This window comes from Mesoplodon densirostris, chromosome 5, assembly GCF_025265405.1.
Source record: "Mesoplodon densirostris isolate mMesDen1 chromosome 5, mMesDen1 primary haplotype, whole genome shotgun sequence".
Taxonomy (NCBI): Eukaryota; Metazoa; Chordata; class Mammalia; order Artiodactyla; family Ziphiidae; genus Mesoplodon; species Mesoplodon densirostris.
This window is the reverse complement of record NC_082665.1, coordinates 108,484,441-108,510,827: the sequence shown is the minus strand read 5'-3', so window position 1 is coordinate 108,510,827 and position 26,387 is coordinate 108,484,441. Positions and strand designations below refer to the sequence as shown.

General features: G+C 43.8%; 1 protein-coding gene across 4 annotated transcripts in view; it reads left to right on the top strand.

Annotated features, from left to right (window-relative positions):
* Positions 1-26,387, top strand: part of DGKG (diacylglycerol kinase gamma) — a 149,228-nt gene that overhangs the window by 15,567 nt on the left and 107,274 nt on the right. For all 4 annotated transcript variants that reach the window (XM_060100106.1, XM_060100105.1, XM_060100104.1 and 1 more), the window contains exons 3-9: positions 6,576-6,741; positions 7,310-7,372; positions 13,963-14,133; positions 17,396-17,445; positions 20,767-20,841; positions 21,549-21,671; positions 26,133-26,250. In XM_060100106.1, coding sequence (XP_059956089.1) covers positions 6,576-6,741; positions 7,310-7,372; positions 13,963-14,133; positions 17,396-17,445; positions 20,767-20,841; positions 21,549-21,671; positions 26,133-26,250 — 766 coding nt within the window. The remainder of the gene's footprint in view (positions 1-6,575; positions 6,742-7,309; positions 7,373-13,962; positions 14,134-17,395; positions 17,446-20,766; positions 20,842-21,548; positions 21,672-26,132; positions 26,251-26,387) is intronic.

Genomic DNA, 26,387 nt, shown 5'->3' with positions numbered 1-26,387 from the left:
CAATAGTCTCCTCATTAGGCTCCCTGTTTTTGCTCTTGACCTTGAAAGTCTACTCTTTACACACATCCTGAGCAGTCTGTTAAAACTGAAGTCAGATCATGTCACTGCTGTGTTCCACAATCTTTTATGGTCTGCCCACCTGGTACTCAGAGTCAAAATCAAGGTCATTACAATCTGCATCTCCCCTACTATCAGACCATTACAATCTGTATCTCCCCTACTATCGGACCTCATATCTTGCTACTCTTCTTCCCATTTTTTCCCAGCCATATTAGCCTCCTTGATGCCTTCATACAGGCCAAGGCGGCTCTAACTTTAGCACCTGTGCCCATGCTCTGGCCTCTTCCTGCAGTGTTCCTCCCCCAGATATCCATATCATTCATTCCTTCACCTCCTGCAAGTGTTTGCTCAAATCACCTTCTCAGTGAATGTCACATTCTCTATCTAAAATGTTAAACCCTCTTTCCTGACACTTCCTATCTTCCTGCTCTGCCTTATTTTCCTCCTTAGTGCTTCTCATCATCTGTCACACTGTATAACTTACTTATTTAATTGTCTATCTCCCCGACTAGAATAGTTTTGTTCACTGCTATGTCCCCCGTGCCCAGAAGAGTATCTGGCTTATAGCAGGCACTCAACAAACATTTGTTGAATGAATAAATGCATGCAAGACCTCCCCTACTTTCAAATTCAGCTCATCTAATGTTTCTTGAGCATCCAGGCACTGTGCTGGATGCCATAGAAGATATGAAGATGAGGAAGCATAGTTCCTCCCCTCCAGAACTTACTTCCTACTGGCAGGGCCAAGTTTAAGAGCCATGACCCTGGAGGTTATGCTCTTAGGTTAGACTCCTAGCTTTGCCTTGAATATTTCACCTCTCTGAGCCTCAGTTTCCTCTTCTGTGAACTGAATATATAAAACAACCAAAAAGAAAGACCTTGAAGCTTGCAGATGAGTGAATTAAATAAGATGCTTTTTGCAAAATGTCTAATACTTTACGGACACTTAAAAATAGTGCCCGTTATTATTACCCTTTATTACCTTTCCCCAAAATGTTTTAAACTCAACTCCCTTTTCCCTGGTCCTGGGTCCTTTTACGAGGGCTAATAGCAGAAAAGGCAACTGATCAGCAGGACAAACTTGGAAGGAGGCTGGCCGCTTATTTATTCATATTGTCATCCTTTCAACAAACCTTGAGTCAAAGCCTTCTCCTCTGGGCCCTGGAAGTGAATCAGCAGAGCCCACACCCTCGAGGTACACCTGAGAGGTGCTTTGAATAAAGTGCACTGATCACCTGAGAATGAAGCAGGAGGAAGGGTGCCAGAACAGGAGCCAGATTGAGAACGCACGCTTTCAAAGAACGTTCCTGAGGAGGAACCATGTGGAAATGATGCCAAAGCCAGCAAAGAACTTGCAGCCCCCCAGTCCCCACCCCCACCTCCAAAAACACAGGAACAAAGACTGGCGGGGGCTGCTCCTCAGCCTGTCCGCCCTGAAGCTGACAAGAGTGGGAGGGGAACACTTTGGTCAGGGCTGCCGAGGGTGTGAAGGCCGTAGGAGCTTTCAGAAGCAGGCCCCTGCCTCCATCAGGCTGGCCCCCGCTCTTTATACTCTGGCACTGCCATGTCCTAGGGGAGCTCCATCACTCTGATTTCATTCTCTCTCACAATGTGGCTGGCTTCAAGTAGGTATAATGTCCCAGCACGGGGTTCAGAAACAACAAGGGTTTAAATTCTCTTGAGTTTGATGGCTTACTGCTGCTAAAATGTCTCAACGAGAAATGAGTTAGCTGTGGGAAGGGGCAGGTTGCTAGGAAAGGGTGGCTGGGAATAAAAGTTGACAGAGTGGCAGGGCTGCATCTGGCCATGACAGGCGTGCCCTTGCCCATCAGCACCGAGTGATTCTCTGGAGAACAGAGCACAGCTGAAGATGGCCAGAAAGCAGACGGAAACAGTGCAGCCAAAAAGGTAGGGGGGCCTGGTACCACCATGATCTTAGACTCAGACACACCTTAGCACAAAGCACAGCTCTGCCACTTGCTTTATGACTTGAGCCAGTTATTTATGTTCTCAAAGTTTTTTTCATCCACAAAATGGCAGTAATAGTACCACGTCACACTGTTGTTTTGAGACTTAAGTAAGATCCCGTGTGTACAATGCTCAATAAACTCTCCATCTAGTTCTCCTTCCTTCTTTGACCTGTGGAAGAATTAACAATTGCCTAGCTAGTTTCCACATGAAAGTTGCAGTTTCTGGGGGGAAAGAAAAAGTGTCTGAACAATGGCAGTGTCTAAGATGTTACTCAGGGCTCTGAGAATTGCCAGCGTGCTACATAGTCGTTGTTTATCTGGTTTGGGCAGAGTACGAGCCACTCCCTACCCATCACACATGTACCAAGCACCTACCCTGAGCCTGGCCTGTGCTCATAAAGAACTTACTCTTTTGCAATCCAGATATCACTTTGAGAGTGGCCCTCAGTCACATTTCCTTGCCTACTGAACTTGGGGTGCTTAGAGGGAATGGCAGGGAACATGATGTCAGCACCAGGGCCTGGGACAGATCAGATAGTAGAGCAGGAGCACTGGACTAGGTGTCAGACAATCAGGCTTCTGGTTTCGCTTTGCTACCAGCTGGCTGGGGCAAATCAGTAAAATTCCAGAGTCTCAGTGATGTAAGGAGATCTAGTCTACTCTGAGCTCTTCTGACATGAATGCTCTGTGTTTCTGGGCTTATTTTATGCCATTTTATTCCCCAGGATAGGGCCATAAATGGTTGGACATGTGTTCAATCATCATTGTTTTCTAAGTTCTCATAACAGTTTGTCAGTTCTTCTGCTGTGACACTCACCACTGTTGACCCTGTATTAGAATTATTTCAATACCTTTTCCACTGAGTCTCTTAAAGGTATGGACTCATGCCTAATTCACTGGTGTATTCTCCAGTGGTGCCCACCACTGTGTCTCGTACCTGGGAGACTCAGTACATATATGTTGACTGAACAGACCCCACAATGATTGATGACAGCCAAGTGTACCAACTAGAAACCCAACGTCCATTAAAATACCTATTAGGAAATACCGTGATAGGTGGTGTGGAGGATACAAAGATGAAATAAGACATTTCCCTACCTTCCAGGAGCTCTAGATCTAGTCGAGGAACTAAGGTGTGTATGTCATGAACAACTATATATTGCAAGGGCAGCAGATATGGGTGTCCCAAGTCAGGAACCAACGTGGAAATGTATAGCAATTCAGGCACAAGAGATCATACCAGGCTTCCTGGAAGGGGTGGCATCAGAGTTGGGCCATAAAGGATAGCTGGAATTTTAACAGGTAGAGAAGAAAACAGTTCATGTAAGTACATGGAAGCTTGGCCAGGAAAGAACACAGAGATCAGTGTGGGCAGAATGTGAAGGTACCCACAGAGAATAGTAGGAGAAAAGACCAGAATGGTCTCTGAACTTGAAGTAGCTACAAATCTAGGTTGGAGTGGGATTATGGTAGGGCTGTGAATCCCAAAGGACTCAGGGAGTGCACAGGATGATCCACTGGACTGTAGGAATCCTGCATATTAGACCTTCTATTTACATTGATTTTTATCTCATCTAGTTTCTATTTTCTAATTTCTTTGTGTGTCTTTTATAATGTATAGTAGCGGAGCACAGTAGTACATATATATAATGTATAAGTAAAGATAAATGGCAATGTATGCTTGAAAATCTTTCAGAAGGGCGCAGGATTTTAAAAGTTTGGAGACAAGTGATCTCAACTCTCCCATGGGCAATTAGAAGCCATGGAAAGTTTTTGAGTTGGGAAGCAGTCTGATCAGCGCTGTGCTTTGGGAAGATCACCTTGGCAAGGATGGAAAAGATGAGAGGACTAACAGATGGAGGTGGAGGCAAGGAAGCCTTTGAGGGGTGTTGCAGTTGTCCAGATAGGACACATGGAACAGGAGTCGAAAACCAGGAGCATGGGGGACTTCAACAGCTGCCTTGTCAGGGTGGGGCCGACGGGCAATGGATACAGAAAAGACCTGGATATGACAGACGTTGCGAAAGAACAGTGGAAAGAAGGAAGGGACAAGAATTGATCTCAGACAACTGGGAGTTCAAGCTGAGCCTGGAATATTTGGAGGATAATGCTGCCATTGACATGAACAGAAACTGTAGGGTCAGGAAGAGGAACTGGTTTAAGGAAGAACCCAATAGAAGTTTAGAACTTGAGATCTTCTGGTCCAGCCTTCACAGTTTGCTAAAGAAAAGTCTGAGGTTCAAAAACGGAGGAAAATGTGGTGGACCTCAGACCATGCACGAGGTCTCCTGAATCTCACACTGATCTTGTTTGAAGATCTTTCAGCTTTGGTTTTTTAAGAGCATTATGTGAGACTTTGTTTAACTGAATTACTTTTTTATTAAATCATTTAGTATACGCTGTTTTCCAGAAATATGCTGATAGTTTTCAATTTGAGGCCAACCAGAAAAAAAATTAACAGAACATTTTGGAACTCAAAACTATATTGTAAAACAGTACTTGTCGATTAAAATAGTGCAAAGGAAAGGACGATGCAAAAAGAGCCTTTTAAAATAAATTAATAATAAAGATGAGAAGATCTAAAAAAAAAAGACCATTGAATTTGTGACCTTCAAGAGAGCAGATTCAGAGGTGATGTGCAAGAATTCAAATTGAATGGATTAAGGAGGTGAGGAGAAGTGTGAAGGGGAAGGGCAGAAGCACAGGCTAGTAGCTCGAGCAGCCAGCAGTTTCTTTGGAAGAGTGACCTGAACGTGCTTGCAGGTAGACAAGCAGGTGCTGGGAGATGCCATCAGAGGCAGGGAGGGTGGAATTGCAGGTCGTGGTGGGTTCCACTGGGAAAGTGGGAGGAAAAGACTTTCCTGGTGTGTACTGGGAAAAAGAGGATGTGTGTGGAAGGGACATTCTGAGGTGTTGAGGCAGTGGAGACAGAGAGGGACAGAAAGAGTACAAGAGAGAGACACAGAGATTCTGGGGCAGGAAAGGCAGAGAAATAGAGATTGATGGCTGTCACAAGAAATGTAAGTCCACCATTTGCTTAGAGATGCCTTCGTCTGGTAATGAGCCTTCATTATCCTCTGTCCAACTGAATCAGGCTTCCTTCACTCTGCTAAAGAGATGTTTAAATAGCCTAGCCTGGGGCTAAGGAGAAACTGCCTTGCAAGCTGCCTCCCAGTGGGGTCCAGAGGGCATTGCTTGTTTTAAGGACCAGGACTTTGTAGCCAAAACCTGATCGTGCACGTGCCAGCCAACTCTGGTTCTGGGAAGGCTCCCACATCTCCCAGAAGAGACAAGGGGTTAAATGCTACCAACATTTTCAGAGAGAGCCAAGTAGGCTCCCAAAAAGGGATTTTATCGCTATTATTCGCAAAAGCCTGCACAGCAGATCTTGGAGGAGTGCTTCCTCAGATGATTCCCAGGAGCATCTGCTGATTTGATGAAGAATCTGATGCCATCAAAGCACAAGCCAGTGATGACTCACTGCGCACTGTTGTTGCCGAGTGTTTGCTGAGTGCAGCAGCCCTTTCTGGCACAGTTCTCCCAACCTGGGACCAGAAGCCAGGCAGCACTGGGCGACATACAGCAGGGAGAGGTTTTGGCATGTTTCTTGGTTTTACCTTCTGTCCTTGGCTTCCTGCTCTTCTCTCCTGGTGCCTGAAACCTTCACAAGGACATGTTTTGAGAGCAGTCGAGCCAGACACACACCCTCCCCTGTTATCTTGAGGGTTGTCCAAAGAAGGTCAGTTACGAAAGTAATGAAAGACAGAGCCTGTTCTTTTTTATTTTCTGAGACCTGAATCCTCAGGAATCACATCCCTCATGGCATAAGCAGAAAATTGACATACCACAGAAGAGCGATTTCTTTCCATTGTGTTTTCAACTACATCCTTCTTCATCTTTTTTTTTATTGCGATACAGTTGATTTATGATATTATATTGGCTTGAGGTATACAGCATAGTGATTCAATATTTTTATAGATTACACTCCATTTAAAGTTATTACAGAGTGATGGCTGTATTTCCCTGTGCCGTACAATATATCCTTGTTGCTTTTTATTTTATACATAGTAGTTTGTATCTCTTAATCCCATACCCATGTCTTGTCCTCCCCACCTCCCTCTCCCTACCATGCTTCTTCATCTTACCTAGGATTCCAGGGCACTGACCTAGTCCTGCTCATTAGAGACGAGACCCTCATGTGGTCCCCGACTCAGGCAGAGCCCTCACTCCCAGTGCTCAGTCTTCAGCACCCCCTTTTCTTCCTAAACTTAGACGTGTCTCGTCACGAAAGCCTCCCATGGTTCCATGGCCCACCAAGCCCCAACACACAACCAGCAGCGTCTTCTCTTCCTCACGTCCTACCCCCGCTGCCTATGCTTGTCACCCTCTATCGACTCCCAGGCCTTTTCATTCCTGCCCCCACCAATCACTCCACTCCCTTCTGCTTCCCTTTCCATTGCCAGCTCCCCTATCCCTTCTTCTTCTCTCCCACCCTCTGTCTCTTCACTTCTCTCCACTGACTTTTCCCTCTTTATCCCTTCCCAGCCTATTAGCTATGACGTCTTCAAGCTGTTCATGAGGGCGTACCTGGAGGTGGACCTTCCACAGCCACTGAGCACACACCTCTTCCTGGCCTTCAGCCAGAAGCCCAGACAGGAGACCCCGGCCCACCCAAAGGAGGGGGCCAGCAACAGCGAAGCCAGTGGCCCAGGTACATGGACCAGCATTCCCCAAGATGGAAGGGAGATTTTGCAGCTCTAACCCACTTGCCACAGGTTCAGCCTGCACTCCTAGATGGTCCTCTGTGCCTGGTACCTTCCCTATGGGGAAGAGGAGGGAACGGAGACCAGGGGACCAAGACTCCTACCCTTTCAGGAAGCCCTGTCTGATGGATCTCTCAGTAAGAGAAATAAAAAGGGCATAATTCCTGCCACTCAGGATCAGAGGAGAGGATGGGGAGAAGAGGAGGCACAGACTAATGTGTGGCAGGGGCGGGTGGGCCTTCCACAAAAGCTGCCAGTCCCTGGAGAGCACATTCAGCTCTTGTGCCCAGGCTGGGACTAGCCTGGGAGAGTCACAGGAGGGGAAGGGTGTGGTTACTGTCTTTCTGGAGTTTGGGCTATAATGGGGGAGACGCTACCAACCCCAATAAGTGAGCATGAACCCAGAGACATGGGCATAACCCAAGTGATCCAGACTTTGTGGGAAAGTCTCCTACCTGCCTCTCTAAAAACCTAGAGGGCGTGGGCTGGTCACTACATCTTCTTTGTATTCCCCAGATTCCAACATACAGAATGCAGATAATGCTGCCAAAGCAGACGAGGCTTGTGCCCCTGAAATGGGTAAGTCTTTGGGGGAGGAGTGGGCAGTACCCCATCCTTGGGGAAGGGGGAAAATCTAACCAGCAGTTTTGTCTCCATGTAATTGTATGCCTTTGAGCAGATCTTGTCTGCCTCCACCTCTGGGGCCCCTGACACTCAAATGTGTTGGGATTCTGAGGCTGGATGAAGGTTCTTGCTGCATTTGTCCCAAAACAGGGCAGGTCAGGACTTCGGTCAGCTCATTAGATGTTTACTTCTGACAGGTCTGCCTAGCCAAAGAGGGGAAAAGGAGAAAGTGTACGGTGGGGGGTGGGGGGCAGAGGAAAAGAGAGAGACGGAGAGTGTATGGGAAGAAATGGCCGTAGGGCTGAGGTGGAGATGACGCTACCAGTGAATGGCTGAAGGGGGTTACGGAAAGAGGGTAAGAGTGTGCTCTGGTTGAGTTCCCACAATATTTACATGCACTTGTTTGAACAAGTTGAGAGGAGCAAGAGGAAGCCAGCTAATGTTGTTTTGAAGATCTGTTTGCCAGGCACCTGCTTTATTGCATGTTTCACCTTAGCCTTTGTAATCATGCCACATCACACACTGAGGAGCTGAGGCTTTAAGAGGTTACATACCACTGTGCGAGCTGAGGAGCTAGGGATTCAATCCAGAATTGTCCATCCTCCAAGCTGCTGCTCTTTCCTGCACCAAGATAGGAAGCAATGGTCTCTCTTGAGGTGCCTGGACTAAGGTTTGTCTCCACGTAAAGGCACCAATTTGGTTAGGTCCTAGTGGAATGATCAAGGCTGCATCCCCAGTGGAGCCACCATCATGATGCCTGGCTGTCCATGTACCCTCTCTTGGGTCGTGACTGATGTGGAAACTTCCCTGGCACATTTATCAATGGGAGGCCATTCCTCTGTTGACAGGCTATTGACAGGCACAGTCCCAAGTGCAGAAGCTCCTAGTAAAACTGGAAAGAGCAAAGATTATCCTCCTTGACTTCTGTTCTAAGATATAATACAAATTTCCTGGACTATCAACCTAAGCTGGGTCAGGTAATAAGCATATTGGTTAAGAATCTGGACTTCAGAGACAGACTTCCTGGGTTTGACGCCCAGCTCTGACAACACCTAGCTCTGAAACCTTGGGTATGTTTGAACAATGTCTCTGTGCCTCAGTTTCCCCATCTGTAACATGAGATGACAGTAAGTGTTGATATGAAGGTTAAGTGAGTTATGTGTGTAAACTGCTTAGTATAGTGCCTGGAACAGAGTAAATGTTCAGTAAATATTAGCAATTATTATTCAGGCCACCCTCCAGAAGTACACCCTATTCTCAACTCATCATGTCTGCCAAGATCTCCTTCAGTCTGCACCCTCAGTCTCCCGTTGTGTCAGATGGGCATCCTCTTCCCATGGAAGGACTCTCAGGGACTGTCTCCCTCCCAGGTTGCTCTTGGAGCTTCACATACAAAGACTCAGAGAGACAGACCTTATTTCCTTTGCATTATTGTTTGGAAAAGATTGATGCACATTGGTGAATTCCAGCTCTCGTGATGTGCCCAGGGGATAAAGATGCAGTTTTCTTGTCTCTTTCAATATATATTATATACATACGTACACACATGGCAGAATAGGTAAGAGATAATACAACTGAATGAGAACTAATTGTAACAGAGACTTAGGATGAGAGAATTTCTTCGAGTGGATGCTAGATGTAGTTCTCATCTTTTTTCCAGTCATTGCCGAAAGGGCAACTAGCAGATTATAGAGTTTTCAGTGTGTAACTGAAAGACTGATGAGATCAAAAATTCACTCTGAATGGAAAGCAGAACATGGTTGGGAAAGGAGAATTGCCTCTGGACCATAAGCTCAACAAAATCCAGACTTCTCATACAGCTCCAGAAAGCAAGGATTAAGAGTATTGGTGCCTTCCTGAGGCCTTCAGGGACAGCAGCAGGGCAAGACTGTGCAAAGTATAGCCTCACCCACCCCTCTGCCCAGCATCTCACCCAGACGTGCTAGGTCTAGGGCCCCTTGGTCAAATGGATTAAAGTCATAAATAAGTCTTAAATCTTATTTGGAATAGAGAGGGCATTTTATGACATAAATCATTCTCATGGTAGAAAGAAAAGTTTCAAACTGGAAGCTTTGAGATTATTCTAAAGTCTCAGCAAAAAAATCAAAGAAAAGCATCTTTTTCTTTACCCAGATTCTTTGCCAGAGATGTTCTTAGTCCAAGTATCTGGAACTTCAAGAGGAACCTGAGAGAAGTTACACTTCATTCCCTGAGGTTCCAAATTGTCTGGGCAGGGTTTGTTTCAGTGGCTGAAGTTTCCAAGGTACCACACAAGGACTTAGTGGGGATCCTGTCATTATGTGATATTTGAGAAAAGATAATGAATGATGATAATAGACAATGGCTGGCTTATTTGACCACCATGTTTATTTGCAATATCTGTATCATTTGGGGTCTCAGAACAACTTCCAGAGACTTACTCCTGGAGAAGTGATTTGTCATGCACTGTTTTCCCGTGCTTGCAGCATATCAGTCTCCTGTGGTCCAGTCATAAAAGGGCAGTTATCTGACTGCTGGCCCAGGGAGGTGTACAGCTTTTTTTCATCCTCTTTTGTAACTTGTGATGTTAAGTAGCAGATCCTTTTCCTGTTGGGCCACCTTCCATGAATGTCTTAATTAGGTGCCCCTATTCACCAAAAACAAGAATGTAGGGACAGGTGGACACCACAGAGCAGGGCCTCTGCCAACAAGGAAGAGCTAAGTTCTGGAATCACCTTAGATCAGGCCATCTGTTGAAAGTTCCACCCTTTTCCTGTTGCCCAAGAAGAAGAAACTCTATTCTCATTTGATATGGCTGTTTATGCCTATCAGATCAAGCTCCAAGCTCAGATCTAGAACAACCCACTTTAAGTTATTCATTCCCAGAGCCAGGTGGGGCATGGTTGGGTCCATAAGCACAACAGATAGGGGTTTCACTGAGTCCAGAGGTCGGCTCAGAGTCTTGAGCAACATGTCATTGTCAGGATGTCAGCTCAGGAAGGGCTGAAATCACCCTTCCCCAAATGCCCATGAAAAGGTGGGATAAACAATGTGAACTTCATTCTCCTGGTTTTTATTTAGTTTCTCAGGCTGTTGAGATGGTTCAGCAGCTTGGACTGTTGGAGTCTCAAGGAAAGTCCCTCCATTTTTTTAAATTATTTTTTTCCAGTTTTAAAAGTAACACATTGTATCAATAAAAATTTTTCTGAAGAGTACAGAAAAACTAAAGAAACAACAAAATCACCTAAATCTACCAATGTGATCACACACACACACACACACACCCCTATACATATGTATTATTGTAGGGCTTTTTCCATAAATTTTTTACAGAACTGGAATCAGACTGTATATATATATAATTTTGGATCCAGCTTTGTTTTTCACTTAGCATTATATTCACAAACATTATTCATGTCATTCAAAACTTTTGGTAAACATCAATTTTAATGCAAGTCTGTCTTTTAACAGATGAAAAAACTGAGGTTGGGTATGGGGAATAAGCCTTCATGTGCAAGATCACCCACCATTTAGCACAAACCCAGTTTTCTGCCTCTAGCTTGGCGCTCTTTCCACACAGCCCAACTGAAAGGTAGGAGGTAATGCAGAGACTAAGAGAGAAGGTGGAACAAGTCAGCTCTGCCCAAGAACCCTCATTTAGAAGGGTATGTGATGTGGTATCTGGGAAAAACCTCTGTGCTCTGGAAGAGGGTAGTCCCTGAGGGATGTGCTCGGATGGGTGTGGGTTAGGGGTATTTCATGCAAGGCAGCATGAGCAGGTAGGACACCAGTGGGACTGTGTGTCACTCAGTCCCTCTGGGCCCCAGCATTTCCACTGCTGGACTGAACAGTAGACCTCAATGAGGACTAGAACAGTGGCTCAAGATCCAGTCAAAGCTCTGGTAACCAAAGGATCTTTGGAAAAGGCTGTAATAATTTTTTTTTATTGAAGTATAGTGGATTTATAATATTGTGTTAGGGACTTCCCTGGTGGTGCAGTGGTTAAGACTCCACGCTCCCAATTCAGGGGGCCCGGGTTCGATCCCTGGTCAGGGATCTAGATCCCATATGCATGCCACCACTAAGAGTTCACATGCCACAACTAAGACCCACGCAACCAAATAAATAAATAAATAAACATTAAATATATATATATATATATAATATTGTGTCAGTTTCAGGTGTACAGCAAAGTGATTCAGGTATATATTTTTTCAGATTATTTTCCATTAGAGGTTATTACAAGATACTGGATATAGTTTCCTGTGCTATACAGTAAATCTTTGTTTATCTATTTTATATATGGTAGTATGTATGTGTTAATCCCATACTCCTAATTTACTCCTTCCCCCACTCCCTTTCCCCTTTGGTAACCATCAGTTTGTTTTCTATGTCTGTGAGTCTGTTTCTGTTTTATAAATAAATTCATTTGTATTATTTTTTAGATTCCACAAATGAGTGATATCATGTAATATTTGTCTTTCTCTGTTGACTTACTTCACTTAGTATGATACTCTCTAGGTCCACCCACGTTGCTGCAAATAGTATTATTTCATTCTTTGTAATGGCTGAATAATAGTCCCTTGTGTATGTGTATATATATATATATATATATATATATATATATATATATACACCACATCTCCTTTATCCATTCATCTGTTGGTGGACACATAGGTTGCTTCCATGTCTTGGCTATTGTAAACAGTGTTGCTATGAACATTGAGGTGCATGTATCTTTTCAAGTTAGAGTTTTCTTCTCTGCCCAGAAGTGGGATTGCTGTATCATATGGTAGCTCTAGTTTTAGTTTTTTAGGGAACCTCTGTACTGTTTTCCATAGTGGCTGCACCAATTTACATTCCCACCAACAGTGTAGGAGGGTTGCCCTTTGGTGTTGGCCATATGCAATGTCCTATGGACCATTGTTTCGTATCTTTTGTCCAGTTTTTTTAGTTGCATCAGTAAGAGGGTAAATCTGGTCCCTCTTATTCCAGTTTAGTCGGCATAGAAGTCATTCTAATAGTGTTTTAATGGATGAATAATTTGAGGATATACCATAACTTGGGGCATAATGGGCTACCCTATACAAAGAATTTTTCACCTTTGTCTTATACATTATCAAGTTACGTTTTTCCATAACTTTTCCTCCAGTGATGATTTTAATACTTCTGTTGCATACGTAATTTCATGGCAGTTTTCCCCTACCTCACTATCCTTGTTATCTCATCCTATTGTGTCTTCATCTCAACTTGCTTACCCCTGAGGCGTTCTGCTCCTGTTTAATAGAGGTTACACCTTCTTGCAACCTACCAAGGGTCTTGTCCGGTAGGAAATTATTTCCAGAGATCTTGTCCTCTGAGACTTCATGATGAAGCTTCCTTTCCTTGTTTTGCAACTCTGTTTCATGGGTCCCATGTTGGTCTCTTCACAGGACCCTTTGTAACATACAGAGTATGTCAGTGGCCTTTGGTCTCACCCACTGTCCATCTGCGTGATGGCTAACTCCCTTCTCGAACCACAACCTAACCCTTAGGACCTGGTAGGCTTTCATCTAGCACAGCTCTGTTGGCCTGAGCTGAACTGTTTGCCATTGCTTGGGACCTTGGTTCTCTGAATAAAGAGTGTACTGGTGGCATTGCTTTCCCCAGCAGGCAGTACTATCAAGGCTATCTCTCCCTCTGCCTGTGCCTTCAGCACTCTATTATTTGGTGGTACAACACTTGGGTTAGATTTTCCACTGCCGGTCTTCCTTTTACTGTTTCCTGGGTTTTCTCTGAGTTGCATCCTCTTATTTGATATTGAGATCATGGATATAAAGAGGCTGGGGAAAAAGAGATAGCCCTTAAAGTGCCTCAAAAGAATATGATTCACACGTAAAATATTGGTGCCTGGTTTTCTGGTTAGTAATAACATCATATTTCTTAACCAGAGGACAAAGAGACAGTGTTCCTACCTATGAGAAGGAAAATTTCAGAGGGAAAACTCACTCTATTCCTGTGGTATGATAAGCCACTTTCTATACTTCCTTATGCAACTGATCAGGCTTTCAGTAAGTCACAATTCTTCCTAGTTTCTGGAAATTAGTTGTCAATCCCAGTTTTCTCTTTCGAACTTTCATCTTTTTATTTATCTTTAAATGCATTTGAGAAGAAAATTGTAAAATAATATGTTGGTAAATAACCAATAGTCTAGATTTTTGGAATTCCAGACAAAATTACCTCTACAAATTGGGTGTATTCCCCCCCAAATTAGGCTAAATGACATTTACCTGTTGGCTATTGATATTACTAAAAATCACTATCATCTTTTCTTATAATTCACAGAGCATAGGTGAATTTCTTATAAGGCTATAGACTCTTAAAAGGGTCAGTATGGGGTTCATTCAGAAAGTATGAACTCTACAATCTGGATTTCTAGAGCCACTGATTTGATCATATCTATGTAATCCATGCTTTTGAAGACACTCATACAACTCTTGTCTCTACCATGAAAAGAATGGGGCAACAAAGGGTTTCATGTTTACTAAACATTGTGTCCTTGGATGCTTTCCTCTTGCCTGTCACAGAATCAAAGATCACCGAGAAGCAAGTGCCAACTGAAGACCAAGTGTCTGCGACCCCCATGGGAAACCATGATGCTCATTTTTCAGGCTCAGAATCCCCCATAGTGTACCTGAAGGATGTCATGTGTTACCTGTCCTTGCTGGAAACGGGGAGACCTCAGGATAAGCTAGAGTGTAAGTATGTACCCTGCCAAGGGGCTTCGACTTTTTCCTAGATGAAGAGCTAGTGTCCTGTCTATTGTTCTAAACAGGCTGGAGGTTGATCTGGGATCCTGGGGATGGGTCCTGCCTCCTTGGGGGAGCTTTTCTGCCCTGTCACCAGCAGTGACATGAATATTTCCTAGAATCTTCCCTGGAACACAGTACCAGTTGTATAGGGTGGAAGGTGCATTGGAGACCTTGGTATTGAGAACCAAGATCTGGAAAGGTAAGGGGTCTCTGCAAAGGGTGAAGACTCCCTTCCTTTGCTGGCAGGATTTCCTGAAAGCCTCCAATCAGACAGCTGCTGCCTCCTCTTAGAAGATTCTTCAAGGGAAGATCTTCAACATCTGTCTTCCTTCCCCTATTCCATGCCCAAGCAACTCTTTAACTATGAAGAACTCTTCTTTTTCTTGAGATCGAATCAACCTCTTATCTTGTTAAAGCTTATTTCCATGTCTTCACCCACCCCCACCCCAAGTGTTTTGGCCTCTTGAGAAAGAGGGCTAGTTAATTAAGGGAGTTGAGCTTGGTTTCAAAAACATGTCTTCAGAAGGAGAATAATAGCTGGGGGCAGAAAGGAAAGCCCACAGTGGCTGAAGCAGCCTGCAGTCTCGCAGATGATTCACTCTGAGGACGGTCTCGCTGACCTTTGCGAGCCTACAGGCAAACTTTGAAACAGATGACAGGTAGGACCTTGTTAAAAATATATATTGTTTTGGCATCTCTTGGGATCTTAGTAGACACTGAGGGAAAAGCATACACATTATAGCAAAAGTCAAAATTCCAGCTAATAATCGGACTAGTCAGTGAAACTTAAGCATTAGGAAAAGTCTGGCAAAGGTTAACCCTTGCCCCAAACAAAATGAAACAGTTTGCTCTCTTAGCCAGCTTAAAACCTCCCCCATAGGTTTGAAGTGTTAACAATTACAAGTCTTAAATGCTAATTTGGAAGCAAATGTACCAGATTTCTTCTGACTAATGTTAAAAGGGAAATGTCAAATTATTTCCCACATTCAGTTGGATTTTGAGTTTCAGGCATTATATTTGTTCATAACTACCAGAGAGGAGCAAATGTGGCAAATTCCTCCTATTAGTGCCTCTCAGACTGAGTCCTGTAATGGTAATGAAAAGAAACTGTATTTCTAAAAGCTTTTTATTACAGAAAATTTCAAACACAGATAAAAGTAGAGAATACAAAGAACTTCCGTGTGCCCATCAACCACCTTCAACAATTACCAGCTTGTGGTCAGTCATGTTTTATTTATACCTCCCACTCATTTCTTCTGCCCCAGATTATTTTGAAGCGAATTCCAGACATCATATAATTTCATCTGTAAATATCTCAGTATGTACCTTTAAAATATAACTTTTTCTTAAATATAACCACAACACCATAATCACATCTAAAGAAAACGATTCCTTACTATTATCAAATATTCAGTCAGTATTCATTATTTTCCCTTACTTGGGGAACAGTTCAAGCACTGTTTGTTTGAATTGGGATCCAAGTAAGGTCCATACATTGCCATTTGTTACTACGTCTCTTTAGTCTCTCTTAATCTTTTGCTTATTTTTTTCCCTACAGTTTTTTGTTGCTGAAACTTGGTCATGTGTCCTATAAAGTTTTCTTTTTTTTTAAATTAAATTAATTCAAATCATCTCTGATTTTAGTGATTGAAACCAAGTTACGTTTTTTTTCTAGATAACCAAGCATATATATTTTTTTCAAATGATAGCCTGAAATCCCACCCATCATCAATGTAATAACAATAATAACTCATCACTGAACACCTTATTTTTGCTAAGCACTTTAAATGCATTTTCTCATTTTAACATCACAGTAACCCTAGACAGTTGACATGATGGTTCTCATTTTACATGTAAGAAAGGATGGAAAAGTTAAATGACTTGCCCAAGGCCATACTGCTAAAAAGTAGGATGCTTACTCACACTTTCTCATTCTACTCCTCATGTACAGTGGGACCAAAGAGGACTCCATGTTAGAGCCACCTGGGCCCAGAGTGTCTCTGACCAGGACATTTGGAGGAGTCACAAAGAATTGGAAGCCCATGACTTTTAAATAACTTAAAGTCCAACCAGAGACACCACTGAATAAACACAAGGTCCAGAGACATAAAACATGTAGAAGGAAGTGACAACACAAGGGCAAATTAACAGGAGTGCTGTGACCCTGTGGGTACATCCCAAGAGGTCCAGAGCAGTTACACAAGGGAAGGGTCAGCCACAGAGAACACAGGCATGATGAAGGGTTTTAAAGGATGGGAGGGAAATGAAGATGTATTCAGCTCTGCTCTCCACCCTGCTTACTTCTGAGACCACAGACAGGATCTCTACCTTTTAGATGAGTGAAATGGCAAGTTTCCAAATCCCATAAATGAACATTTACTCCTTTGCCCAAACTTCACTCCCAAATCTTTCTTATCTTCCATCACCTCTCTACAGCTAGAACATGGTAGAGGATGTTTCTGAATTGCATGTAGACATTTTAGAAAAAGAAATATAATAGCTTCTATAATAATAACTACTTCATAGCATTATTGAGGATTAAATAAGTAATAATGATAAGGTGCATAGGATGGTACGTTGTACATATTAAGTGCCATATATAAATATTCATTAATGAAAGAAAATAAAAATAAATAACATCTGTCGAGTGCTCTCTACAATCCAAGTGCTATAGATTTAGCATATCACTGACATATTAATCTTCATTTGAAAAAAACTTAGGATAAAGAAACTATTATAATCTCCATTTTACAGATGAAGAAATTGAGCTTAAGGAAGATAAATGACTTATGTGATGCCCTAGAGGTGGTAGGACAGGGCCAAGATCTGGACCTGCCTAACTCCACACCCCTTCTGTGTGCAGTAGAAGCAGTGTCCCGCCTATAACTGTGGTGCCTCTGCTCCACGACCAGCGGGGCACCTGCTTTGAGTTGTGTTCCCGTGATGCTGAGAGGTGTGAATGCTCTACAGGGAATCACGCTTGTGACCCAGATCTCATCAGCTGCAGAGTTATTGCTTAGACGGTTCTCCTCCCTCTTCCCACTGTAAGGAAGGTCAGACTCTGTGCCTTGGAGGGTGGGTGAACTGGCTGCAACGGACTTCACTCCAGTGATTGTCAGAATGGATCTAAAAACTGGCAGCAGCAAAGTCTCAACCCATCCCTGGTACCCGGAGGACATCTCAAGCCTCACCTCTGTGTTTCTTGCAGTCATGTTTCGTCTCTATGATTCGGATGAGAATGGTCTCCTGGACCAAGCGGTAAGCTCTCCAAATATCCCTCCAAGATCCAAGAAAGGCTGGGGGAGAGGGGAACAGGTGAAGGGAGAGTCCAAACACTCTCAGCTCCATCTTCATAGGAATAGCAGTGTCTCAATATGAGCTGCAGAGATGACTAGAACCCCCCGCCTTCTACTTCCAAAGAGCCCGCCCAGAGGAGAGTGAACTCCAACTTGCTTTTTCATTCCAGAAGCTCAAATCGCAAAATCTCAGGTTGGGGAGATGCTTTAGTATCTCATCTAGTTTAACTTCCCAGCTGGTTCAGAAATTCTCCCTGTAATTTCCTGCTGAAGCCCAGGGGTGGAGGAGAGAAGGTGGGGAGAGGCAGAGAGACCAGGGCAAGAAGACAGGAAGAAGGCAGGTAACTGCCGGCGTGCTTTTCCGTTACCCTTGCCTTCCTCTCATACCCCAGGGCACTAGCTCTAGGAGTCTGGCTCTGTCTGCTCTGAGCGCATGATCCCATCCCACCACACCTGGGAAAGCCTGAGTCTCATCCCCACCTCCCCTCAGGAAGAGGCAGGGACAGGTCAGGGGTCATAGAATGAGAAGAAGGATGGAAAAGGAAGAAGGTAGAGAGGAGAAAAGGCAAAGAGAATCAGACAGGCCCTGTCCTCATGACCGGCAGTGTCAGAGATGGGACTCATTAACAGAAAGGCTCTGAGGCTGAAGTGCACGGGGCTGAGTCAGACCAAAGGGAGGAAGAAAGGGAACCAGTCCACTAGACCAACTGCATGGTCCCGGTTCCCACTCAACCCCAGAGTGTCTTTATGGGATCCCTGCAGCCACATTGCAGTTCCGTGAGCTGGGTCATGCGAGGGAACCACGAAGAGAATCACAGACTCTCAAGCATTTGATCAACACATATTGATTGAGTATCACATATATGTCGGCTACTGTTCTAAGCACTGGGGGGCATGTATCAGTGAGCCAACAGACAAAGATCCAGACCCTCATGATGCTTTCATTCTAGTGCAAACACACACACTGCAAAGCATAGTCAAGTATGTGTTAGATCTGTGTGCTAGAGGGAAAATAAAGGAGGGAAAGGAAGTATTGGAGGGAGCTGCAGTTTTAGCTGGAGGAGCCAAGGAAGGTCTCCCTGAGGAGGGGACATCTGAACAGACACTTGAAGGAGGTGAAGGGAGTGAGTCATGGGGAAGCACCTTCCAGGCAGAGGGAACAGCAAGTGCAAAGGTCCTGAGGGATGCCCGGAATGTTAGCAGATTAACTAGGAGGCCAGAGTGAGTGGAACAGGATGACTGAACAGATGAGGTTGGAGTGAGTAATAAGAGATGAGATCAGAGAAGTAATGAGAAGGGACGGGGCGTTTGCAAAGCATTATCAAGCCTTACAGGTGATTGAAAGGGTTTTCTCTCTTTTACTCTGGAGAAGTAGAGAACCATTGGAGATTCTGAGCAGAGGAGTGACATGATTGACTTAGGTCCTCACAGGATCACTCTAGCTGCTGTGTTGAGTCTAGACTGTACGGATGCAAGCAGGAATACCAGTTAGGAGGCTATTAAAATAAGCAAGACAAGAAATGATGGTAACTTGCACCAGGGTAGCAGCATTGCAGGTGGTAAGAAGTGGTTAAAGTCTGGATCTATTTGGAAGGTAACACTGGTGGACTGAAGTGAGTCTCAAAATAGTTCTCTCTCTTTCAACTTCCCACCAAGACCCCCTGGCAGTTGGATGCCCAGCCTCTTTATGGGCACTCCCAGTAATGGAGAGTTCACCCAGTACCTTAAAACAGCCACTCCACCACTGGGGATGACTGTTAGGGAAGGCATCCCTCCCGCACACAGGGCATCTCTAGTCTGCCGGGGAAATTTTCAATACAAAACCTGATTCTGCTCTTCTCTCCCCTCCCCCAACCCAGTGGTGAGGTCAAAATAGGCCAGCCCTCAACTCTTCCCTCCCTCCATCCCTCAGCTTACTTCTGCCCTCTATAGCTGACCAGGGCAGCTGACCAGTGGAGGACCAGTTGTACACAGTAGGCCTTCAGGTATTTGAAGGTACTATCACATCTTCCCAAAACTCTTCCCCAAGCTCTTATTTCCTAATTTCTACACTGTTTCTCATAAGGAAGTTTTAAACCTCCATTCTGGTCAAGCTCTAGTTTGTCAATGCCATTCTTAAAATATGGCATGGAACTGAACTCACCCCTCCAGGACTCTTTAAGTATCCACATCAGGGAACTAGTTCTTCCTGAAATCTGCCCACTCTGCTTCCTGAAAATGCCCACCTATTTACACAGCCCAAGATGGAGTCTAATTCTCCATTCCTGAATCAGGTCGTTTGCTCACATTGAATGTTGGACCCAACTAGTTTCACGAGCTCTTTTCCATTGGAACTTCTGCTGAGCCCTGTTCCCACCATTCTGCCCACTTCCTTACCCCCATCTACTACTTCATCTGCAGTTTTGCGATGGGTTATGTTCTACTTTAAATGAAATACAATTTAAAAAATCTCTGTTGGGTTTTAGCTTGCTTATTTTGACCCAGCATTCTACCTGGTGAAAGTAACACCTTTAAACCTTGCTTCAGTTCTCCAACCTGTGTCCCCAAATCAACCTTACTAGGAACATCTTAGATGGTGCCCAAGACATGCAAATGCTTTCTCAGTCCAGTGTGTTTCAGTGGGACTCTCAGTGCACTGATTCATTAGCATCCAACAATTCTGTGAGGTTTTAGATGGAGCCTGGCCTTGGTACCAAACAAAAGCCTCACTCATTAGGCAAACATACCCTTCATGAATTTCCTGTTGCAAGAGTCCTGGACCCAGGACTTGATACAAAGGAAACAAAGGAGATGCCAAAAGGAATCTGAATCATAGTGCCTGAGAAAGGACCAAGACAGTGGCTCTACATCCAACTGAAACTGACCCCCAAGGGGTATAGATGAATCCCAAGTTGCTAAGGCTGTGGGAATGAGGTGTGGGAAAAGAGGGAAGAAGTAAGTGCCTTGGTTTGTAAGTATTTGTAGGATCACAAGGAGGAAACAGGAGTGCTTTATGCTAAGTCAAAGCACAGAATAGGAGAAGGAAGGTGGGTCTAGGAGGAGGTCAGTGTTCAGTGAACTTTCTGCATACCTTTGGCTTATCCACGGTCTGTGTTTCTTGTGAGCTTTGTGGTCAAGGCAGAAATAAAGAGCAAAAACAAATAGTGAGTGCTTGATGAAATGCCAGTATATTGTACCAGCTGCTTCTCACACTCTGCCCTGCCCATCTTCCCACGGGGTTTGATTTTGAGTCTTGCTCGTAAAAGCACATCTTCAGTTGGCTTCTCTCCTTGATGTTTTCTAGGAGATGGATCATATTGTCAACCAGATGCTACACATTGCCCAGTGTCTCGAGTGGGATCCCACGGAGCTAAGGCCTGTGAGTTTCCAAAAGCAAGGGGTGACTTTCCAGTGAGCTTCCAAGATGAGAGTGGGACTTGGAAACACATATTTATGGTGCAGGCTGTCCCAGATATCTTCTTAGAGGTGACTTCTCTGGGTCCTACACCTTGATCTCCCACTTCCCTAATAGGAAAGATTAGAGGCAGCAGGGGAAAGTGCAGACTAATTCAAATAATAATACCTAATAATACCCCCTAACGCTTTCACCAAAGCTAAATTTTTATAACAGGAGCTCAGAGATCAGAGAATTTAGAGCTAGAAAGACTTTTAAAGATTTTTCTCAATCATTAGATAATATTAATAATAATAGTTACACTGGGGGCTCCTATGAGTCCGATATAATATTTAGCATTTTATATACATTTTCTCTAATCTTCACTACCATGCTGCAAACATAGCAATACTAGTTCCACTTTACAGATGAGCAGAGCAGAATCCAGAGAGTTGGGGTGGCTTGTTGAAGGCCACACAGGTCAGGGCAGAGCCAGGCCTGGACCCCTGTTCTCCTCACCCCCATTTGCTCCCTCAATGCTCTACTCACTCTGAATCAGAGGGGAAAGGGGTAAAACACAAGCCAGAAAACATAGAACAGAAGAGAAAGAAAAGGGCAGGGTGGGCGGGGCAGGGGTGGGGCAGAGAAGTCGAAGTTGAAAGTGGACAGTGGTTGCTCTATGGATTCCACAGATATTGAAGGAGATGTTACAAGGGATGGACTACGACCGGGATGGCTTTGTGTCTCTCCAGGAGTGGGTCCACGGAGGGATGACCACCATCCCATTGCTGGTCCTCCTGGGGATGGATGACTCTGTAAGTTGCAAGCTTGAGGTCAAAGACCTCTCACCTTTCAGAAACATCAGGTTCCATGTGGAAGTTAATATCCTTGGCTTCTGCCCCAGACTTCCCAATGGACAGCCCGTATGCTCTAGGCCAGCCCAAAATTCCTCTCTTTTTACCTATTAGTGCCTGAAATATTATTCATTCATTTGACAGACGTTTACTAAATTATTACTAAATAAAGATACTGTTCTAAGGGCTACAAGGGAACACATATACAATATTCACCCACCGGAAACTTATGCTCAACCAGGCAAAGGGCAAAAAATATTCAGGGAAGAATTCCATCTTTTTCACAAATTAGGTTTAAAAAATGCTAAGAGAGTTGGGGAAGGAAGGAAGGAAAGGAAGAAAGAAAGGAAAAAATACTGATTTGTTGTGAGGCAGAGGGCGTTCAATAATAATATCTTTTTTTTTTTTTTTTTTTGTGGTACACGGGCCTCTCACTGTTGTGGCCTCTCCCGTTGTGGAGTACAGGCTTCGGATGTGCAGGCTCAGCGGCCATGGCTCACGGGCCCAGCCACTCCACGGCATGTGGGATCTTCCCGGACCGGGGCATGAACCCACGTCCCCTGCATCGGCAGGCGGACTCGCAACCACTGCACCACCAGGGAAGCCCAATAATAATATCTTATTTAACAATCAGAACAACCAGATAAGGTAGATATTTTTTTGCCCATTTAAACAGATGGAAAACTGAGATTCTGAGTACGAAGAGGAAAAAGAATAGCCAGCATTTATGTGTACTTGACTCCAAAGAATCTGCACTTTCGAACATCTCACACTTAGGAGTGAGACCAGTGGAAGAAACTTTGAAGGGTGTTTGCCCTGGCTCTGAAGGATGTGTGGGATTTTGATATCCCATTCTTGAGATAAAGATAAAGACCTAGGATATTTGATCTGGCTCTCAAGGATGGGTATGATTTGTCTGGTAGAAGAGACAGTTTGCAGCCAGGAGCATAGCTTGATCCAAGACCCACATGAAAGAAAGTTCAGGGTGTTTTAGAGAAACCTCCCAGTTTTGTTCAGAGTAGGGAATACACGTAGAGGCTTAGTGTGAAATCACTGGCATCTAACCTGGTCTGCTTATTTACCATGAAAGTAGCTTCCATACATGAGGTAGGGAAGATTAGAACTAGAAGTACAAATGGTGACATTAGCGTTTACCAGTACAGTCACACGGGTTGTAAGACAATACCTCTTCAAGGTTACTGAAATGTCAAAGAGGGGGACAGAACAGGAGGTTCATTTGGGTTAGCCTCTAGCTGATGTTGTTGCCTGTGCTGTGTCCATCTGACAGTTCTGCAATTCAGGACTAAAGCTGAGCCCTCATCTCCAACACTCAAGGACTAAGAATCCTGCAGTTATCTCATAGCATGCCCAGCTCTTTCCAAGTGCTAAATAAAATCAATGAACCAGGATCTCCTTTTTCCTTATAACCCTAGAAGGTCAGAGCTGCAAGAGAACTTGGTGCTCCCTGGTCTGTCCCCTTCATTTTTCATACCAAGGACCAGAGAAGTAAAGGCACTTGCCCATGGGCACACACCTAGTTAGTACCAGAGGCCATCTTCCATAATCAGTAACAGCAGACTTCTCATGCAGTGATTTCTTACCAAGAACGTACTGTGTGCACGAACCCACAGGTGCTAGGACCTGGAGGTACTCAGACAGGTTAGGTATACTTTCTGCTATTAAGGCTCAAGATTATAGCTGAATCAAAGTGGAAGTTCTGCTTGAGTGCTGTTCTAATGCACCTGTTTTTTCTCTGAAACATGGAAATAGAGATGGGACATTTTAATCACAAGGAACCAATTTCTAGTTCTGTTCCCTATTTTGGACTTGTTGAGTCCAAAGTGCCACCAACTCTTTGCTTGGAGGGGATCCACTGTTTTATGGCTGGAAGAGGGAGAGACATTATTTCTTCAGCATTCTCCCCAGTGTCTCCCCCTGATGCTAAATCAGCCTTGTATTAAAACCATACTTTACCTCAGGAATAATGCAAACAAAAAACAAATGTGCATTTGGTTTTTATTAATTGAAATTTTATGCATTTATTTGAAAATAGGCACTAAATTGTATGTTTTCACATGAATAGTTGGGGTTCTAGGGAAAGCGTTCCTCCATGTCTTAAAAGCCACCTTGCTTTTTTGGCTTTTTTTTCAAAACCCACGTGTGGCCACTGAAAAGTCTGGGGATCTCTGAATGGCATGTATGAGAAACAGTCTGTCTCCCAAGGGAACTGCAGCCTCAACACAAAACCTGGTGTGCGTAAGGAGCGTTACTCCTACACCCTGCGGCCACCAACGTGCAGAAATAAAGGAGCCACATGATGGTGCTCTAACCCAAGCAGAAATGTTACTTTATCCCAAGTCAGGGTCCCTTTGCTTCTTACCCTGTATCTATGAAAATAGCTGACTCTCCCTTTCTCAGATACTAATTGATTTTGCGGATAAAGGTATTTCAGGTCAAATGACTGTCCCTTGGGCTGGATGAAGAAGGAGCTGGGTCTGCTAAGAGTGCTGTAATTTCCCTTCTGTCCATGAAGGAAAACCCTGGTCTGTGGAGGTACAGGAGAGGCATGGAAGGAGCATGGGCTCCAAGGCCAGCAAGAGCCCCCAGTGTGACTATGGGCTCAGCTTGGTCACTTATTATTTGTGTGATCTTGGGCTATTTATATAACTTCTGTGAGTTTCTGCTTCTTCATTTCTAGAACAGGCCTAAATCTACCTCCTTACATGTAGGAAAACACTCTTTACTTATTTTTGTGTCTCCTACTGCCTAGCACAGAGTAGGAACTTAATAAATGTTTTCATTTACAATGTGTCGGGCACTGGATTAGGAGCTTCACTGATAGTATTTCACTTAATTTTTACAAAAATCCCTTGAGGTCAATGTTTGTCAAAGGAATGAATGAATCGATATTTAAGTGGATCATTTAATCAGTTAGTGAACTCATTTACTAAAGTAGAAGCCATTAGATAAAAAGGCTTTAATTCTGTAAGACTCAGGTTTTGGAAGAAGCAGGGTTTTGAGGTGGTAAGAAGAAAAGAACTTATCCTGGCCCCAGGAGGAGACCAGCATTTGAAAAAGCATGTGGGCTCCTCTAGAGACCGTTAGGAGAAGAGTTGAGCACAGGAATGGGTCCAGCCACCATGACCAACCCAAACCAGAGGGATGCAGAAGTAAGAAGTGGGTTTCAATCCAGCACGTTGGACTCCATGTACCTGACTCTCAATCCTTACCACCTTACAGTACTTTTTACTACCCTTAACAACAGCCCAAGAGTGTTACTCTTTTGATGGAGCCTATGACAAAAGGTCAAGGACACCATACCTGGAGGGATGTTCCTGAAGCCACAGTCTCCAGCAAGCCTATGCTCCCAGGGGCTAGAAGGTGGGAGCTTTGGTGTCCAGGGAAGGTGTGTGATTACATGAGGCTTGGCTTATCTGGTAGATAGAATGAATTTGCTTCCAAGCCAAGTCAGGGGGAAATGGCTTAACCCTCTTTCTGTCTCTGTCTCTTTGCTGTTTTATCTGTGCACAGAAAGGTGATGAGAGGAGTACATTGTTTTTACTAAGCTAATTTTTTCCTGATTTTAAAACTAGTACCTCCTCACTGTAGAAAATTTGGAAAATACAGAAGAAAGTAGAAATTAGAGAATAAAATAAATCCGTAGTGCTGCTAGCTATAGCTAACCTCTGTTAACAGTTTGGTGACTTTTTTTTCCTATACAACATATCATTGTATAAAACCGAGATCATAATATATCATCAAATTTGCATTCTGTTTTTTTCCCTTAGAACTTAGTATCATGAGCACATTCCCAAACCATTCAATGTTCTTATAAATATCTTTTTGATGGCCACTTAACATTAAATCATACAGATGTACCACAAACCTTTTGGTCATTTTGAGGCCTTTAGGATATTTTCAGTTATTTTAAATAATGCTGGGTTAAACATCTGACAGAGCACAAAAATGCTCATCTATCTTTCAAAAATGATTTCTTTAGGATAGAATCCGAGAAAGGAAATTTATAAGCTGAAGGTTGTAAACATTTAAAGGATAGATAGATGGGTGATAGATGATAGATCATTGATAGATAATAGATGATTGATAGGTAATAGATGATTAATAGATGACTGAGAGAAAGAAAGAAAGATTGTTCTGATTTCCACTCCCCCTACCACATACTCCACTCACATGGCCCTAATTTTTAATATTTGCTTATTTTAGAAAATACACACACACGAAGAATTTTGTTTTGATGTGCATTTCTATTAAAATAATCTTTACAACAGTAAAAGAAGTGAATAACAAAATAAATTTGTGAATAAGTGAATAACAAAATTAATTTGTTTTCCAAATATGAGAAGAGACTCTTTTTAGAAAGAGTGGGGCTGCCTGCATCTCATTCCCTTGCTGTCCCCACAGGGCTCCAAGGGGGACGGGAAGCACGCCTGGACCATGAAGCATTTCAAGAAACCAACCTACTGCAACTTCTGCCATGTCATGCTGATGGGCGTTCGGAAGCAAGGCCTGTGCTGCATTTGTGAGTAAACTTCCTTCAGACCCCTTTTCCCAGGAACTATCTTGCTCTATACATGTTTGAGCCATTCCCAGAGAAGTTTAGGCATCTCTGCTTCCTAGCTTGGGGGACTTGCCATATTATTCCAACAGCAGAAAATA